This window comes from Canis aureus, chromosome 27, assembly GCF_053574225.1.
Source record: "Canis aureus isolate CA01 chromosome 27, VMU_Caureus_v.1.0, whole genome shotgun sequence".
Classification (NCBI taxonomy): Eukaryota; Metazoa; Chordata; class Mammalia; order Carnivora; family Canidae; genus Canis; species Canis aureus.
This window is the reverse complement of record NC_135637.1, coordinates 35,265,978-35,284,807: the sequence shown is the minus strand read 5'-3', so window position 1 is coordinate 35,284,807 and position 18,830 is coordinate 35,265,978. Positions and strand designations below refer to the sequence as shown.

At 46.3% G+C, this 18,830-nt stretch overlaps 1 protein-coding gene across 1 annotated transcript; it reads left to right on the top strand.

Moving 5' to 3' along the window:
* The first annotated feature begins 16,130 nt into the window (after positions 1-16,130).
* CLDN5 (claudin 5) lies at positions 16,131-18,602 on the top strand. The gene has a single exon (XM_077874689.1). The coding sequence runs from the start codon at positions 17,138-17,140 to the stop codon at positions 17,990-17,992; it is 855 nt and encodes a 284-aa protein (XP_077730815.1). The 5' UTR covers positions 16,131-17,137; the 3' UTR covers positions 17,993-18,602.
* Positions 18,603-18,830: the final 228 nt, after the last annotated feature.

The window sequence follows — 18,830 nt, the reverse complement described above, 5'->3', positions numbered from 1 at the left end:
TTTCTGCAATTATAGGAGGCTCTCCTGAAACATAAATAAACACAATATTGAAGGTCAAGGGAGAGAAAGATACACTGTGCAAAAACCAACCAAGAGTGAACTTGTAAGCTATGTCAATATCAGAAATGCAATTTAAGGCAGTAAACTCCAAAGTTGATTTGTTGGAAACACAAATATAAAGCCAAGCTTCTGGGAATATGAACAAGAAAAAGAGAAATCACTAATAATAATAATAATAATAATAATAACAACAACAACAACAATAACCAGCCAGTAGGAAAGAGAAGGAGACTTAACCATAAATGCTCCAGCAAGTAAACAAACATCAGGAGCTATTTCTCAAGTGTATGGCAACAAATTTGAAAACAGATGAACTGGATAATTTCTTGGAAAAGCACAGTTTTCCAGAATGGAATCCAAGAGAAATAAAAACCCTGCATTGTCTTACAATTGATGAAATGTAATCGGTAATTTAAAAACTACTCCTCCCCAAATGTTTCAATAGCTTTACACAGAAATTCTAAGTTTCAAGAAACTGATCATTTCAATCTTGTACAAACTATTTCAGAGAATGAAAAAATAGGAAATGTTCTCACCTCTTTTTCACAAGGCTAATATAACCTTAATATACAAACTTAACAAGAATAGGACAAGGAAAAAAATTAATGGTAAATCTCACTCATGGAAACTGACGCAAACTGAATCTAATGATGTATCAAAAAGATAAATCACTGTGTACATCCTCAAAATGTGAGGCTGGTATAAAATTACCTAATGTAAATCATCACATTAACAGAATAAAGGAGAAAAAACCCACAGTAATATGTGAATAGATGCAAAACTGTCCAATAAAATTAAATTCATTCACAATTTTTTTTTTAAAGAATGAAAATAGGAATAGAAGCTAATAGGGCAGCCTGGGTGGCTCAGTGGTTTAGCACTGCCTTCAGCCCAGGGCCTGATCCTGGAGACCTGGGATCGAGTCCCCCGTTGGGCTCCCTGCGTGAAGCCTGCTTCTCCCTCTGCCTGTGTCTCTGCCTCTCTCTCTCTCTCTCTCTGTGTCTCTCAAGAATAAATAAAATCTTTTTTTAAAAAAGAATAGAAGGTAATAAAGAGCATCTCCTAAGAAACTGTAGCAGACAGCATAGCAGTAACAGCATTTTCTGCAAGACCAGAAACCTGACTTGAGACCTACAATGAACATCTCTCTCTTTTTTTTTTTTTTTTAGGTGGGAGAGGGGCAAAGGGCAAGAGAGAATCTTTTTTTAAAGTTTTTTTTTTTAATTTTTATTTATTTATGATAGTCACAGAGAGAGAGAGAGGCAGAGACATAGGCAGAGGGAGAAGCAGGCTCCATGCACCGGGAGCCCGACGTGGGACTCGATCCCGGGTCTCCAGGATCGCGCCCTGGGCCAAAGGCAGGCGCCAAACCGCTGCGCCACCCAGGGATCCCCAGCAAGAGAGAATCTTAAGCAGGCTCCATGCTGGGCACAAGACACGGGGCTCAATCTCATAGACCTGAAATCATGACCTAAGCCCAAAGCAAGAGTTGGGTAGCACTTAACCAACTGAGCTACCCAGGTGCCCCACAATGAGGACTTCTATTTAATGAGCTACTGGACATCCTAATCAGTGCAATAAAACAAGATGAGGAAGATGAGGAAATAAAAGCGACTGGATTTAGAAAGAAAAACACAAGGTAAACATAGTACACGTGGATACTACAAAAGTCGATAGAAAAGACAAAATTCAAGAAAACAAAATCAGCTCACCACTGTTACCTTGTTCAGATACATTTCCTCTGGCCTCCATTCCGATTCATTCCCATATGGTGTGGGTCACTCCGACTTTGGGAACCACAGCCCCTCCTCAAGCCCAGGCAGCCTTCATCCTAAGTTCTCTCAAGGCTGATCATTGAATAATGAGACTGTGGCCAATGGGATAATACTTTTTCTTTGGCTTGGTGTTGCTTCAAATAAACTAATTCAAAATCAGAGATTTTCTCCACTTTGCTACTGTAAGACATACTCCTTGTCTCAAAGATGTTTCCCAGACCAGGCTGCTTGTTTTGGCAGAGCTGTCCTTGCCAATGAACCCCAGCTACTGGTATCTTTTGACAGAGAGAGAGCTCTGCCCCTGGCCTTTTCCCTTAAATGGTGATGTGAATGTGTTAGGTATTGTCAGAGGGCCTCGCACTAGCTGCAGGGAAGTGAGCCCACCTTGTCTGTCTTCTGTTGCCATGTTGGGAGTTGGGAGACTCCAGGTATGTGTCATCTTCTCCTGGTGGATGAGGGACTTACATTCCCTACCATTGTGTTGCTCTTTCTGTTCTGGAGCCCAGGTCAGTTCACTTTCCTCTTACACCTTTCAGAGTTCTCTCCTGGGTGACTCTGGAATTATTTCCAGAGTTTGTCATTGTACTTGATGGAGAGGAGTAGGGAGAGATAAGTCTATGCCATCTTGTCCAGACCAGATGCATCCTTTTACTTTGACCTATTTGCATCTTTCTATTTAGAATGAGTTTCGTGTAGGCAGCATATAGTTGCAATCTGGCTTTTTAAATCCAGTTGGACAATCTCTGTCTTTTAATTGGGATGTTTAGATCATTAATATTTAATATGAATATTAAGATGGTTGAATTTAAATCTATCAGCTCGCTATTTTTTTATTCATCCCATCTCTTATTTGTTCTCCTTTTCATATTTTTTTGTCTTTTTGTTAAGTATCTGTTAAGATTCCATATCTCCTTTAACTATATCTTTTTGATTTGCTTCATTTTTTTAGTGGTTCCTTTTTAAATTTCTAGTATAGATTTTTGGGTTATCACTCTCTACCTTCACATAATATCATAATGATATCACATATACTTTATAGACCTTAAAATAATATATTCCTGTCAGCCTGTATGGAGACAGATGGCAGCTACACTTGTGAGCATAGCATAACATATAGACCTATCAAAACACTACAAAGCACCCCTAAACGTAACATTGTATGTTAGCTATATTTCAATAATAATAATAATAATAATAATAATAATGTATGCTCAGCTTTTGTGCAAATATTGCCATCCATTTTACCTGTTCATCCCCACAATACGTGGGATTGTTATAATTTCTGTGTTATAATTTAAATGTTATAATTTCTGTGTTAAACAACAAAGTATTTTAAAAGAGATTTTTAGGGGATCCCTGAGTGGCGCAGCAGTTTGGCGCCTGCCTTTGGCCCAGGGCGCGATCCTGGAGACCCGGGATCGAGTCCCACGTCGGGCTCCCGGTGCATGGAGCCTGCTTCTCCCTCTGCCTATGTCTCTGCCTCTCTCTCTCTCTCTCTGTGACTATCATAAATAAATAAAAAAAATTTTTAAAAAAAGAGATTTTTAAAAATAATTTAAAATTTGTTAATTTGACTCCCATATTTACCATTTCTGGTGCTTTTTATTCCTCTGTGTACATTCCCATTCCCATCTGGTATCATTTACCTTGTGCATAAAGGACTTCCTTTAATATCTTTTGCAGTGCTGGTCTGTTGGTGATGAATTGTCAGCTCTTCTATGCCTGAAAAAAAGGTTTTATTTTTATTTTATTAATTATTTATTTATTTTTACTTTATTTATTATTTATTTATTTATTTATTTATTTATTTATTTATTATTGGTGTTCAATTTGCCAACATATAGAATAACACCCAGTGCTCATCCCATCAAGTGCCCCCCTCAGTGCCCGTCACCCAGTCACCCCCACCCCCCACCCACCTCCCTTTCCACAACCCCTTGTTCGTTTCCCAGAGTTAGGAGTCTCTCATATTCTGTCTCCCTTTCTAATATTTCCCACTCATTTTTTCTCCTTTCCCCTTTATTCCCTTTCACTATTTTTTATATTCCCCAAATGAATGAGACCATATAATGTTTGTCCTTCTCCGATTTACTTATTTCACTCAGCATAATACCCTCCAGGTCCATCCACGTCGAAGCAAATGGTGGGTATTTGTCATTTCTAATGGCTGAGGAATATTCCATTGTATACATAGACCACATCTTTATCCATTCATCTTTCGATGGACACCGAGGCTCCTTCCACAGTTTGGCTATTGTGGACATTGCTGCTAGAAACATCGGGGTGCGGGTGTCCCGGCGTTTCATTGCGTCTGTATCTTTGGGGTAAATCCCCAGCAGTGCAATTGCTGAGTCATAGGGCAGATCTAGTCTACTCTCACCACTGCTATTCAACATAGTACTAGAAGTCCTAGCCTCAGCAATCAGGCAACAAAAAGAAATAAAAGGCATTCAAATTGGCAAAGAAGTCAAACTCCCTCTTCGCAGATGACATGATACTGTACATAGAAAACCCAAAAGACTCCACCCCAAGATTGCTAGAACTCATACAGCAATTTGGCAGTGTGGCAGGATACAAAATCAATGCCCGGAAGTCAGTGGCATTTCTAGACACTAACAATGAGACTGAAGAAAGAGAAATTAAGGAGTCAATCCCATTTACAATTGCACCCAAAAGCATAAGACACCTAGGAATAAACCTAACCAAAGAGGTAAAGGATCTTTACCCTAAAAACTACAGAACACTTCTGAAAGAAATTGAGGAAGACACAAAGAGATGGAAAAATATTCCATGCTCATGGATTGGAAGAATTAATATTGTGAAAATGTCAATGTTACCCAGGGAAATTTACACGTTTAATGCAATCCCTATCAAAATACCATGGACTTTCTTCAGAGAGTTGGAACAAATTATCTTAAGATTTGTGTGAAATCAGAAAAGACCCCGAATAGCCAGGGGAATTTTAAAAAAGAAAGCCATAGCTGGGGGCATCACAATGCCAGATTCCAGGTTGTACTACAAAGCTGTGGTCATCAAGACAGTGTGGTCCTGGCACAAAAACAGACACATAGATCAATGGAACAGAATAGAGAGTCCAGAAGTGGACCCTCAACTTTATGGTCAACTAATATTCGACAAAGGAGGAAAGACTATCCACTGGAAAAGAAAAACAGTCTCTTCAATAAATGGTGCTGGGAAAACTGGACATCCACATGCAGAAGAATGAAACTAGACCACTCTCTTGCACCAGACACAAAGATAAACTCAAAATGGATGAAAGATCTAAATGTGAGACAAGATTCCATCAAAATCCTAGGGGAGAACACAGGCAACACCCTTTTTGAACTTGGCCACAGTAACTTCTTGCAAAATACATCCATGAAGGCAAGAGAAACAAAAGCAAAAGTGAACTATTGGGACTTCATCAAGATAAGAAGCTTTTGCACAGCAAAGGATACAGTCCACAAAACTAAAAGACAACCTACAGAATGGGAGAAGATATTTGCAAATGACGTGTCAGATAAAGGACTAGTTTCCAAGATCTATAAAGAACTTCTTAAACTCAACAGCAAAGAAACAAACAATCCAATCATGAAATGCAGGAGACAGGAACAGAAATCTCACAGAGGAAGACACAGACATGGCCAACAAGCACATGAGAAAATGCTCCGCATCACTTGCCATCAGGGAAATACAAATCAAAACCACAATGAGATACCATCTCACACCAGTGAGAATGGGGAAAATTAACAAGGCAGGAAACCACAAATGTTGGAGAGGGTGTGGAGAAAGGGGAAACTCCTGCACTGTTGGTGGGAATGTGAACTGGTGCAGCCACTCTGGAAAACTGTGTGGAGGTTCCTCAAAGAGTATTTATTTATTTTAGGTTTTTATTTATTCATTCATGAGAGACACACAGAGAGAGGCAGAGACATAGGCAGAGGGAGACACAGGCACCCCCCTGAGCAGGGAGCCCGATGCAGGACTCGATCCCAAGACCCCGGGATCACCACCTGAGCCAAAGATAGAGGCTCAACCACTGAGTCACCCAGTCATCCCTTTATTTTTCTTTTTAAAAGATTTTATTTTGAACTTATTCTAGATCCACAAGAACTTACAAATATAGTATAGAAATGTCCTGTGTACCCTTCACCCAGTTATCCCTAGTGATTACATTCTACATAATTTTAGTCCAGTATCAAAATCAGGAATTTGACATGGGTACAACGTGTTCTTATAATTCGATATCACTATGTATACACAATGTGTATATGTAATTCTATGCATGTAATTTATCAAATGTGTAGATTCATGTAACCACTGCCTAAATCAAGGTATAGACTACTCTACCACCAGAAAGATCTGCCTTGTACTATCCCTTTATAACCATATCCACCCTCTTCCTCTGCCTTAATCCCTAACCCCTAGGAAACACACATCTGTTTCATCTCTATAATTTTGTCATTTTATAGAAATAGAAGCGGAGTATGTATTCAGTTGGGGTTGGCTTTTGTCACTTAATACCCTTGAGATCCATCTAAGTTAATTGTGTATATTGATGCTTTCTTTGGTCTCTTTTATTGCTGAATTCTATAGTTTGTTTAACCACTAACCTATTAGGGGACATTTGGGTCATTTCCAGTTTGAGGCTATTACAAATAAAGCTATCAACAATCATGTACAGGTTTTTGTGCACTCATTTTTTTTTCCTGGAATAAAGGCCCAGAAGTGCAATTGCTGGATTATATTGTAATATGTGTTTCGTCTTTTTTTTAAAGATCTTTTTAAAAGATTTATTTATTTATGATAGACACAGAGAGAGAGAGAGGGGCAGAGACACAGGCAGAGGGAGAAGCAGGCTCCATGCCGGGAGCCCGACATGGGACTCGATCCCTGGACTCCAGGATCGCGCCCTGGGCCAAAGGCAGGCGCCAAACCGCTGAGCCACCCAGGGATCCCACATTCTCTGTGAGAGTCACAGAGAGGCAAAGGGAGAAGCAGGCTCCCTACAGGGATCCCAATGAGGGACTCAATCCCAAAATCCCGGGATCACGCCTTGAGCCAAAGGCAAATGCTCAACCACTGAGCCACCCAGGTGTCCCAGTTCTAAAGCTTTTTTAAAAAGATCCCATGAGGGGCACCTGGGTGGCTCAGTCATTTAGGCATCTGCCTTCGGCTCAGGTCATGATCCCAGGGTCCTGGGATGGAGCTTCACATTGGGTTCCCTGCTCAGTGGGGTTCCCTGCTTCTCCCTCTGCTGCTCCTCCCTGCTTATGCTCTCTCTCTCATAAATAAAAAAGTCTTAAAAAAAAGATTCCATGAAATTACTACATTGACAATTATGTCAAGAACAAAAAGGGACAGTATTTTCCCCAGCTTTATTGAGATATAACTGACATAAACTTTGTATGTATAACTTAAAGGTATATAACCCAGTGGTTTGATATGCATATTGCAAAATGATTACCACCATAAGTTGCCTTAACACATCCATGCCTCACATAGCTATAACATATAGCTATGTTTCTCTTGTGATGAGAACTTTTAAGATCTACTCTCTTAGCAACTTTCAAATACACAAAACAATACTGGTTAACCTTAGTCACCATGCTGCCCATCACATCCCCAGAACTTATTTTGCTTACTACTAGATTGGGACAATTTTAGTTCTTCCTTTCTGATCTGTATTTCTTCTATTTTTTTTCTTGCTTTTTGGAATTTCAAGTAGTATCTTCAACAAAAGTGGTGAGAGTATAATTCTTGTGTTGTCTCCAGGCTTTGTAGGAAGTTTTGAAATTAGTTTGGAGTCCTTCAACTTTGTTGTTTTGTTTTGTTTTTTTCTTCAATATCATTATGGCTATTCTGGATTTCACTTCGAATATTAGGGCCAGCTTATCAACCTCTGACATAAACTCATCTGGGATTTTGCTGAATCTATAGATCAATTTGGGGAGTGTTGCCATCTTAACAATAGTAAGTGTTGTGATCTAGGAACATGAAATATCTTTCCATGTATTTAGGTCTTCTTTAATTTCTTTCAACAATGTTTGTAGTTTTCAGAGTGTAAGTTTTACACTTATTTTGTTAAATTCCCAACTATTTCATTCGTTTAAGTATTTTATTCTTTCCAATGCTATTGCAAATGGAATCATTTTTGTAATTTCCATATTGCTCTTGCTGGTGTGTAGAAACATGATTGTTTTGTGTTTTAATCTTGGACCCTGTATCCTTCATAAACTTGTTTTGTTAGTTCTAATAATTTTTTAGTGGCTTCCTTAGGATTTCCTATGTACAGTACCATGTCATCAATAAATAGTGGTAGTTTTACTTCTTCCTTTCCAGTCTTGGCCTTCTAATTTTTACTTGCCTCATTGCCTAGTTTGAAATCCCTAGTACAATATTAAATAAAAGTTATGAGAACAAACATCTTTGTCTTACTCCTGATCCCAGGGGAAAAATGTTCATTCTTTCATCATTAATATGATGAAAACTAGCTGTGGGTTTTTCATAGATGCCCTTTATCGGAGGGAGGAAGAGCCCTTTCATTCCTAGCTTGCTATGTGTTTTTATCAAGAAAGGATATTAGATTTGTGAAATACCCTTTCTTTGTCTATTGAGATGATGATACTGTTCTTGTCTTGATTCTACTGATATGGTGTGCTACATTAATTGATTTTTAAATGTTAAATCAATTTTACATTCCTGGAATAAGTCCCATTTGGTCATATAGTGTGTGTGTGTGTGTGTGTGTGTGTGTGTGTGTGTGTGTGTTACTGGATTCTGTTTGTTAGTATATTGTTGGGTATTTTTGCATCTTTATTTTTAAAAGTTATTGGTTGTAGTTTTCTTATGATGTCTTTGACTTTGGAGCAGGGCAATGCTGGCCTCATAGAGTGAGTCAGGAAGTGTTCCCACCTCTTCTGTTTTTTAGTAACAGTTTGAGATTGATTGGTGTTAGTTCTTATTGACATAGTTGGTAGAATTTTACTAGAGAATTCCTTCTGGTCCTTGACTTCTCATTGTTGGTAGTTTTTGTTTTGTTTTGTTTTTTTTTATTAACTCAACCTCATGTTACAGATCTATTAAGATTTCCTATTTCTTCTTGAGTCAGTTTAAGTAGTTTGTGTTTCTAGGAATTCATCTATTTCACCTAGTTATCCACTTTGTTGGCAGACAATTGTTCATAGTATTCCCTTATAATCAGTTTTTATTTCTGTAAGGTCATTCATTGGTGGTATCTCATCTTTCATTCCTGATTTTAGTAATTTGAGTCTTCTCCCTTTTTTAGGTCAACTTAACTAAAGTTCTGTTAATTTTGTTGACTTCAAAGAATCAACTTCTGCTTTCATTTAATTTTGAGGTTTTTGTTTGTTTCTTTTTTATGGCTCAGGATATGGTCCATGTTGGCAGAGGTTCTCTGGGCACTTGAAAAGAATATGTATTCTGCTTCATTGGGTAGTGCTATATGGGTAGTGCTATATGGATGTTGACAAGAGTCTGTTGTTTAATAGTGTTGTTGAGTTCTTCTATCTTCTTTCTGATTTTTTGTCCATTTGTTCTATCAATTATTGAGAGAGGAGTATTAAAGCTTTGATTATAATCATCTATTTCTTGTCTACTTCTCCACTCAGTTTTATTGTTTTATCAGTTTCACATTGTTTCCCAGCTCTCATGCTTGGTGCATATGCATTTGTGATTGCTACATCTTCTTGATGGATTGACCCTTTTTATGACTAGGTAATGCTCTCTCTGTGCTTGGTAATTTTCTTAGGAAGTCTACTTTATCTGACATTAATTCAGATACCCTGCTGGGGAGAGGCAGAAGAAGAGGGAGAAACAGACTCCCTGCTGAGGAGAGAGCCCAATGCAGGGCTCGATCTCAAGACCCTGGGATCATGACCTGAGCCACAGGCAGATACTTAACAGACTGAGGCACCCAGGTGTCCCTATCCTTTCACTTTCAGCCTATACATGGCATCATACTTAAAGGGAATTAATTTTAAATAGCATATATTTAGGTCATATAGTTTTGTCTACTCTATCAATCTGTTTTTTTTTTTTAAGATTTTATTTATTCATGAGAGACACAGAGAGAGAGGCAGAGACACAGGCAGAGAGAGAAGCAGGCTCCATGCAGGGAGCCCGATGTGGGACTCAATCCCGGGTCTCCAGGATCACACCCCAGGCTGAAAGCGGCATCAAACTACTGGGCCACTGGAGCTTAAGTAATGTAATTATTGATATTAAGTCTGTCACTTGATTTTTGTTTCTGTTTGCAGTCTCTCTTTTTGTTTCTCTGTTTATTATTCCTGACTTCCTGTGGTTTACTTAAACATTTTTTAGAATTCCATTTTGAATTATCTATAGTGTTTTTGAGTGTATCTCTTTGTATAGCTCTTTAATGACTGATCTAGGAGTACACTAAATATACATAACTCATCCAGGTCTACTGGTATCAATATTTATCAGTTAGAGGACACCTGGGTGGCTCAGTGGTTGAGCGCCTGCCTTCAGCCCAGGGCGTGATCCTGGAGTCCTGGGATCGAGTCCCACGTGGGGCTCCCTGCATGGAGCCTGCTTCTCCCTCTGCCTGTGTCTCTGCCTCTCTCTCTATCTCTCTCTCTCTCTCTCATGAATAAATAGAATCTTTTTAAAAATATATTTATCAGTTAGAATAAAGTGTAGAAATTACCGTTCCCTAATTATAGTATAATTATCTTAGGTATTTCCTCTACATAGACTGAGAATGATTTTAGGCAGTGCAATTTTTGCATCAAGCATCAAACATAACTTAGAAAACTCAAGAGAAGGGATGCCTGGGTAGCTCAGTGGTTGAGCATCTGCCTTCAGCCCAGGGCGTGATCCTGGAGTCCCAGGATCAAGTCCCACATTGGGCTCCCTGTATGGAGTCTTCTTCTCCCTCTGCCTGTGTCTCTGTCTCTCTCTGTGTGTCTCTCATGAGTAAATAAACAAAATCTTTAAAAAGAAAGAAAAGAAAACTCAAGAGAAGAGTCTGTTATATACCAGAAGTTCGCTTATCATGTTCTTCTTTCCTGATATATCAAGATTCCTCCTTTATCATTTCCTTTCTGTTTAAAGAACTTCCTTTAGTCATTCTTTTAGGGTATATCTGCTGGTGATAGATTTCTTAGTTTTTCCCACATCTGAGAAGATATTTATCTCCCTTATATTCCTGAAGAATCTATTCGGATATACAATTTTGGGTTGACACTTTTTTCTTCCAGCACCTAAAAAAACAAAGTGCTACTTTCTCTGTTTTCCATGGTTTCTGATGAGAAATCTTTGGCCATTTGATTTGTTTTTCCCCTATAGGTGAGGTGTCCTTTTTCTCTGATTCTTCTCAATATTTTTCTTTGTCTTTAGTTTTCAGAAATTTAATTATGATGTGTCTTGGTGTCAATTTCTTTGTATTTATCCTGTTTGGGATTCAGGCAACATCTTGAATCTGTAGGATTTTTTATTTTGTTTTGTCTGCTAAATTTAGGAAATTTTCAGTTATTATTCCCTTGAATACTTGTTTTTAATCCCTACCCTCTTTCTCTCTTCCTTTTGGAACTACAATGACCTACCTGTATGTTAAATCTTTAGTTATCATCATACATTTCTCCAAAGCTTTGTTCTTTTTTTATTATTTTTTCCACATTCTCTCTCTTGTTCAGAGGAAATAATCCTATTGTTCTATCTTCAGATTTACTTATTCTTTCCTCTATCCCCTCCATTTTGCTGCTGAGCAGAACTCTAATCTGCTTAGTCCCATCCATTTTTGTCAGAATGGGAAGCCCTTCTTGGCATGAGGAGGAGAAGGGAACTATACTAAAATATAATTTAACTTATCTTCTTTACATAGAAGCACTTTTAAATAGTTAAAAACAAAGATAGAAGTCACATAGAGAAAACCTTAATAGATTCAAACATTCAAAAATTCAAATACTCTATAACATTCTGAAAAAACTCAGTAATAGCAAAAGTAGCAAATGGCAAAAGTTATGTGCCACATATATGACAGCAATTGTTTCTAACATATAAAGTCAGAAAAACATCAATGCTCTGTATTTATGTGGGTACACAGACAATTCACCAAAGAGGAAATAAAAATAGGCAATATAAATTGAAAACAATTTTAACCACATTACTGTTCAAAGAAATGAGAGTTAAAGACACCATTTTCTATCTATTCAATAAGTATGCTTTTAAATCTGTGAATACCCAATGCTGGTGACCGGCAATGAAAACACGTACTCAGATAAGGGGTTAATGTGATACAACCTCCTGGATGTGAGCTAAAAGTCTTTGGGGGATTTTTCCTGAGGCGACCATTCAAAATACCAAGGTTTACTTTGGTAGTAGTAGTATTTATCATTGAAAAATCATCTTTTATCAAAATATGTCTTGAGGGATGGTTGCATAATTAATCATCATCGTTACTGTCAATTCAGTATTCACCTTGAGCCAAGGAATGCTGTCCACTAAGTCACTTGACAACCCTTTAATGTAAATCCCATTATCATCCCCACTTTACACAATGTCAGAACACATTGCCCTAGTCACATCCCACCCCTGGGAATGGTGGAGGTAGATTCCATCTTGCCTCTGTCCAGCCCCCAAGACCATTTTCCAGGCAGTTAGAAACAATAGTAGTCATAGGGGATCCCTGGGTGGCGCAGCGGTTTAGCGCCTGCCTTTGGCCCAGGGTGCGATCGGGATCGAATCCCACATCGGGCTCCCGGTGCATGGAGCCTGCTTCTCCCTATGCCTGTGTCTCTGCCTCTCTCTCTCTCTGACTATCATAAATAAATAAATTAATTAATTAAAAAATTAAAAAAAAAACAACAGTAGTCATGAATGTGTTTTGTTTTAAGTAAGCTCTATGCCCAATGTGGAGCCCAATGAGGGGCTTGAACCCACAACCCTGAGATCAAGACCTCAGCTGAGACAAGAGTCAGAGGCTTAATCGACTGAGCCACCCAGATGCCCCCATGATGGCATTTTTTTTTTAAGATCTTATTTATTTATTCATGAGAATGCACAGAGAGGAGAGAGAGAGAGGCAGAGACGCAGGCAGAGGGAGAAGCAGGCTCCATGCACCGGGAGCCCGACATGGGACCCGATCCCGGGTCCCCAGGATCGCGCCCTGGGCCAAAGGCAGGCGCCAAACTGCTGCGCCACCCAGGGATCCCCATGATGGCATTTTTAACAAAATGTAAACATGTTTAGCATCTAGAATCACTTTATGATGTTAAGTGGGAAGAGTATATAAAATTGTTGCAAAATGCATGCAGAGAAGGAAATCATCAGAGAAGGTAGGGGTTTAGTGAGAGAAGGTGGATAGAAGTAGAGGCCATGGAAGCAGTGCAGGCATGAGAGGTGAGAGGTGGGTGTGGAGTAGAGGGCCACAACTTGCCCCTAAGGGCACTACTGCTGTCAGCTGACCTCCTCCAGGTGCCCAAAGGGGGCCTGGACTATGCAGAGACCACCATCCGGTACAGTCTATGATGGCATGAGGGGTCTACAGAACCCTAGGTCTCTGTCAACCAGAGCTCCCTGCCCCTCACTCCCCTATACACTGGGAAGTTAGAGCCACAATGTCCTCCAATTTGGACAAAGAGCCAGTGGCATCTGCTCTGAGTTCTGAACTCAGATGAGCTGCAAAGTCAAGGGAGCCAGGGAGGACATCTCAGGAACCCATAGGATACCCAGGAATGGCAGCAGAGGGCCTGGGATTGGTGATAGCCTCCCTTCCAAACTTGCAGTCTCCATAGTGGAGGGCTTTGTTACCAACCAGAAACTGACACAAGGAAGGGCTAATTCACTAGTCTGAATTGTGAATTCACTGACTGTCGAAGGGTGCTCTGCACATCATCGCAAGCCCCTACCCCCCTCCCAGGCCTCCAGAGCAGGGCCAGTGATCTGGGAATTCACATTGCCTCTGGGACCACCAAGAAAGGGCACCAGGAGGTGTTCTGTGATCAGAGACTCTACAGACATTGTTGCGCTGGAAGAAAACATCCTTAACTGTTTCAACACCAAAAGATAGAAGGAACGCTGTTTTTCACTTCCTCTGAAATGAAATTAGCCACTAGGAGCTTCCCAAACCCCAATCCCCAGGAATCTGGAGCCTAAATTTAGATTGTCCTTGGAAGGTCACTGGATCACCCTGGCGCAGGGTCAGTCGGCAGCTGCTCAAGATAAACTTGCTTTTCTGCTGACTCAGGTCTTTCCCTCACACAATTAATGAGATCCTGCTGCACTTCCCCTGGGAAAGCAGAACAATAGCTGTAGATGAGCAGGTGGCCTTGGTTGGCGCTGGCCTGGGAGCCCCTCTCCAGAGATCAGGGAGTCCTGGCCCTGCCCAGCCCTAAACCCCTCTGACCTCAGCCGCAGGCCCTCGCCCACTGTCCTGCCCTAGCCTCACCAAGCTCCATCTGCCCCCCTCCACTGTGCCCCCTCCCACCTCTGGACTCTTGCATGGAACTTCTTTCCTGGATCTTGGCTGAACTCTCACCTCCTCAGAGAGGGCCCTGTCGCACTACCCCACAGCCATGGGCACACCTGAAATGGCCCTACCCAGTTACTGGTTGAGGGCAGGAACTTGCTGGGCATGTCCTCCACCCAGAGGCAGTGCTCAGTGAGCAGCAGGGGGTCAGGAGACCACCATGAGTGGAAGGAAGGGCAGGTGCATTCTCATGCCCCTCCTAGGTCTGGGCTGGGCCTCTCTGCAGTGGTTCTGGTTCCACTGCACGTCTGGGCCACAATGAACACAGTTGTGTTGGGATAGAAATCAGATTGTGATAGGTGGAGACTGAGGCCTTTCCATCAAGTCCCCAAAATACTGTGAAGCTGTCCCCAAAGAGGCAGGGGCTTGCTAGGGCCATCTGCAGCCTGGGGGTGGACCCTGGGGTAGACCCATGGTGGTGGAGAGAGGGGGGAAGGTGGGCAGACATGGGGGAGATCCTTGTGCAGGCTGCAGCTCCAAGCTGGCTGGAGGGGGTGGTCATGGCCAGAGGTCAGCCACGAATCACAGGAAGCCCCTCGCCAGGGATAGATGCATGGAGATGGCCACTGTGTGGAAGCTCATTCCTGAATGCTGATGGGGAAAACCAATAAGTGCACGGACAGTTCCAACTTGGGCCTCCAAGCAACGCTGGGGGCAGGGGCAGAAAAGGCCTCCAAGAGTTGCGATCTCAGCAACACAACTTAGAAGATGAGCAGCCTCCACCTGAGGGAGGCACTGCCGGCAGAAGAGGCCACGGTGAGAGCCAGACCAGCCTGAGGGCCCGGGGAAAGGAGCGCAGAGTGCGCTGCCGCAGTGACCAGGCCCAGGGAAGGCAGTGCGAGCCATGGTGTGGGTTTCAGGCAGAGCAGGACCCAGGAGAGGGGCCTGCCCTGAGGAGAGCAGCCTGAGTGGGCAAGGATGGGGCCCAGCTGGCCCGAGGAGGCTCCAGCAGTCATCCTGGAAAGACAGCGGTGTGGAGCATAGTGGGGGACCTTGGGCAGGGTCCCTGGACTCAGGGCTGGAGGGAGTAGGACTGGGAGAGTGGGGTGCGTGGTACAGCTGAGCTCCCTGGGGTGCACCAGAGGGGAGGACAGGCCAGGGAAGTGGAGGGGGAGTAGCCAATGGGTCTGCAGTGGAAGTGGCGAGGCTGCAGTGAGGCGAGGGCTCGGAGGAGCCTGGGGTCTGCAGAGCCCCATCAGATCCGTTGGAGGAGGGTGAGGAAGAGGGTAAAACTTTCTCCCGAACCCCACATTCACACACAGGGCCCAGCAAACTTGCCTCGGGTGCCTCCCCATGCCAGATAAACAGGGTGTCAGCCTTATCTCTGAGCCCTATGAAGAGAGAGAAGGAATCAGGTCCAGGAGGGACAGATTTGTCAAAACTCCTAGGCTGCGGCTGGCCTCCACGGCAGGCCTTCTCTGGAGGGCCCGGTCCAGCACAGCCAAGCATCTTGGACCAGAAGAAAGACCCAGGGTCCCAGCCACTTCAGTCAGACGCAGAGTATAGGCTCTGCTGGAAAAACAAGAGCTGCCGGGAAATGGGGAGGGAGCTGCCAGAAGGGGCTGGTGCCCCCCTGGGGTTTGGGACTGCAGGGTCTGGTGCCCCCACCTGAGTCTCAGGGGGGCCTGGTGTCCATCCCAGCGGGCCTTTCGAGAAACGGCTGGGCCATTGTGCAGAAGAATGCCCGGAAATCCCGAGCCTCCCGCCTCCAGCGAGGATGGGGGCTCTTCCTCCTGGCCAGGAAACTCCAAGTTGGCTTCCGGAGGGTGGCCTGGGGCCTGAGGCCTGGGGTGCCCGGGGTCCCACTGCCACTGGTGGGAGGGCCGCGCACAGCACTTCCGTGTCCCTTTGTGTTTCTGCTGAGGGCTAGGGTAGGCCCCCAAGCCTGGGGCCACGGGCTGCTCCTAGGAGGACAGACTGTTGAGTCACTGGAGAACACTGGGGACTTCCCGAAGTGGTGTCCACGGAGCTGGGGCCTCAAGGATGGGGGATGGGAAGCGTCGCAGGAAGAGGAGCAGCCAGTGCAAAGGTTGGGAGGTCTGGGAAGTCCCGGAGGCAGGGGCAGAGTGAGGGTCTGCAGAGGTGCTGGTGAGCCCCCCCTTCGCCCCCCCCCCCGTTCCAACCTGCTTCCTGTTGGGGTCTCAGGCTGGGCAGTGGCGCTAGGCAGGACCTTGGGCTGGAGGTTTCAGGCCTGCCGGGCCCCTTGGCCTCCGGGAGACAAAGTGCCAGGACTCAGAGGGGAAGCGCGCAGTAAGGGCACGAAGGGGTCGGGGATGGGATCGGACTCCCGGGCGACAGTCCTGGAGTAACAGGCCGGGCTGTGCCCCGCGAACTCAGGAGAAGAGGCCCAAGAGTCCCTCTCGCAAACCCCTGCGCGACAGTGATGGTGGGGGGCCCGGCAGACCTTGGCCAGGGAAGAGTGGAGCTGGCCTGGGGGGTTAGGGACCTTCGCGCTCGCTCCGGGTTGCGGCGCGGGCAGCTGGTGCAGTCATGCAGCTCCTGAAGTGGGAGAGCTGGGACACGGGGAGGTGGCCCGCGGAGCGCGCGCCCAGCCACCCCAGGTCAGTCCAGAACGAGCTCTGGACATCTGTGGGTGCACGGCTCGGGGGGCGGCGGCCGGGCGGGGAGCGGTGCCGGCGCCCTCCGAGGCCCCCAAGGGCAGGGCTGTCCCTAACTCCGGCTGCCGGGGGCGCCCGTGATTGGCCGAGGGTCGGTGGCCAGCGCGCGGATTGGCTGCTTGGAGGCCAGGGGCCGGGCAGGCGGGGTGGATCCGCCCCCGAACCTTCAAATGGGAAGCCCCCCCAGAGGCGCCCGCAGATCCGAGGCTGTGCCAGACCCGCCGGGGCCGCGGACCGGAGGCGGTGAGCCGAGCGCCCGGGCGCAGAGGCACCAGGGCCCGCTCAGGGCGCCCAGCCGCTCCACCGAGGCACCGCCGCGCCCCGCCCCGAGGCCCGGGGGCCGTCGGGCGCCCGTCTCGCCTCCAGCCATGGGGTCGGCGGCGCTGGAGATCCTCGGCCTGGTGCTGTGCCTGGTGGGCTGGGTGGGCCTGATCCTGGCGTGCGGGCTGCCCATGTGGCAGGTGACCGCCTTCCTGGACCACAACATCGTGACGGCGCAGACCACCTGGAAGGGGCTGTGGATGTCGTGCGTGGTGCAGAGCACGGGGCACATGCAGTGCAAGGTGTACGACTCGGTGCTGGCGCTGAGCACCGAGGTGCAGGCGGCGCGGGCTCTCACCGTGGGCGCCGTGCTGCTGGCGCTCGTCGCGCTCTTCGTGACCCTGGCGGGCGCGCAGTGCACCACCTGCGTGGCCCCCGGGCCGGCCAAGGCGCGCGTGGCCCTGACGGGCGGTGCGCTCTACGCGCTGTGCGGGCTGCTGGCGCTCGTGCCGCTCTGCTGGTTCGCCAACATCGTGGTCCGCGAGTTCTACGACCCGACCGTGCCCATGTCGCAGAAGTACGAGCTGGGCGCGGCGCTGTACATCGGCTGGGCGGCCTCGGCGCTGCTCATGTGCGGCGGCGGCCTCGTGTGCTGCGGCGCCTGGGTGTGCGCCGGCCGCCCCGACTTCAGCTTCCCGGTCAAGTACTCCGCGCCGCGGCGGCCCACGGCCACCGGCGACTACGACAAGAAGAACTACGTCTGAGGGCGCGGGACTCGGCGGGGCCCCCGGCGCCAGCCCCTCTCCCGAGCGGGCCGCCCGGGCCTGGGAGCCCCGCGTGGGCCCCCCCGGAAAGGCGGGCTCTGGGCTGGACGTGGCGCGCTGACCGGCGGGGACCCTGCTCGCGGCCTCAGCGCGTCCTCTCCAGGCGCCACTAGCCGCGCCCTGGGGCCACGCACTTGGGAGGACTTGCCGGTCTCTTTCTCTGGGCGCAGAGCTTGCTCGGATGCGGGCGGGGCGCGGGTCCCTTTGGCTGAGCGGGCAATGGACCGAAATGCGATTCCCTCCCGGACCCTCAAGGTCTTGGACGCCGTCATCCTCCCCAGCGGCTCCTGCTGCCTCCAGCGGGGCAGACGGAGAGCCCAGGGGCCGCGGGCTGGGCTGTCGGAGGGGTGCGGACAGCTGGCCTTTACCCCAGCAGCGGGGCCTGAGCCTAGGCGGACTAAGACTTGGCCTGGACGTCCCTGCCTCCCCCAGCAGCTCCCTAGGAGAGGCTTATGGGCACCAGGTCCTGAGTGTGGAGCTGGGGCCCTGTCCTCCGCTGCAGCTTGTGGGGAGGGTAAGAATTTGCTTAGTAAATGGTTTGAATACCCTCCCACCTGTGTCCTGTCCTCTGTCCAGTCACTGCTCCTGCCCAGCAGCCCCCTTCATCCACCTGCCCACCAACTGCTCACCGAAAGGCTTTTTCCGAGACCTCCCAGGGCTGCCCCTGGGATCCAGAAGATCCATTGCCTTATCCCTGGTCCTCCCTGCCACCCAGTCGCCTTCCTGCTGGGTGGTAAAAACACACAGCTACAGTTTGCGGCAACCCAGGAAGGTGAGA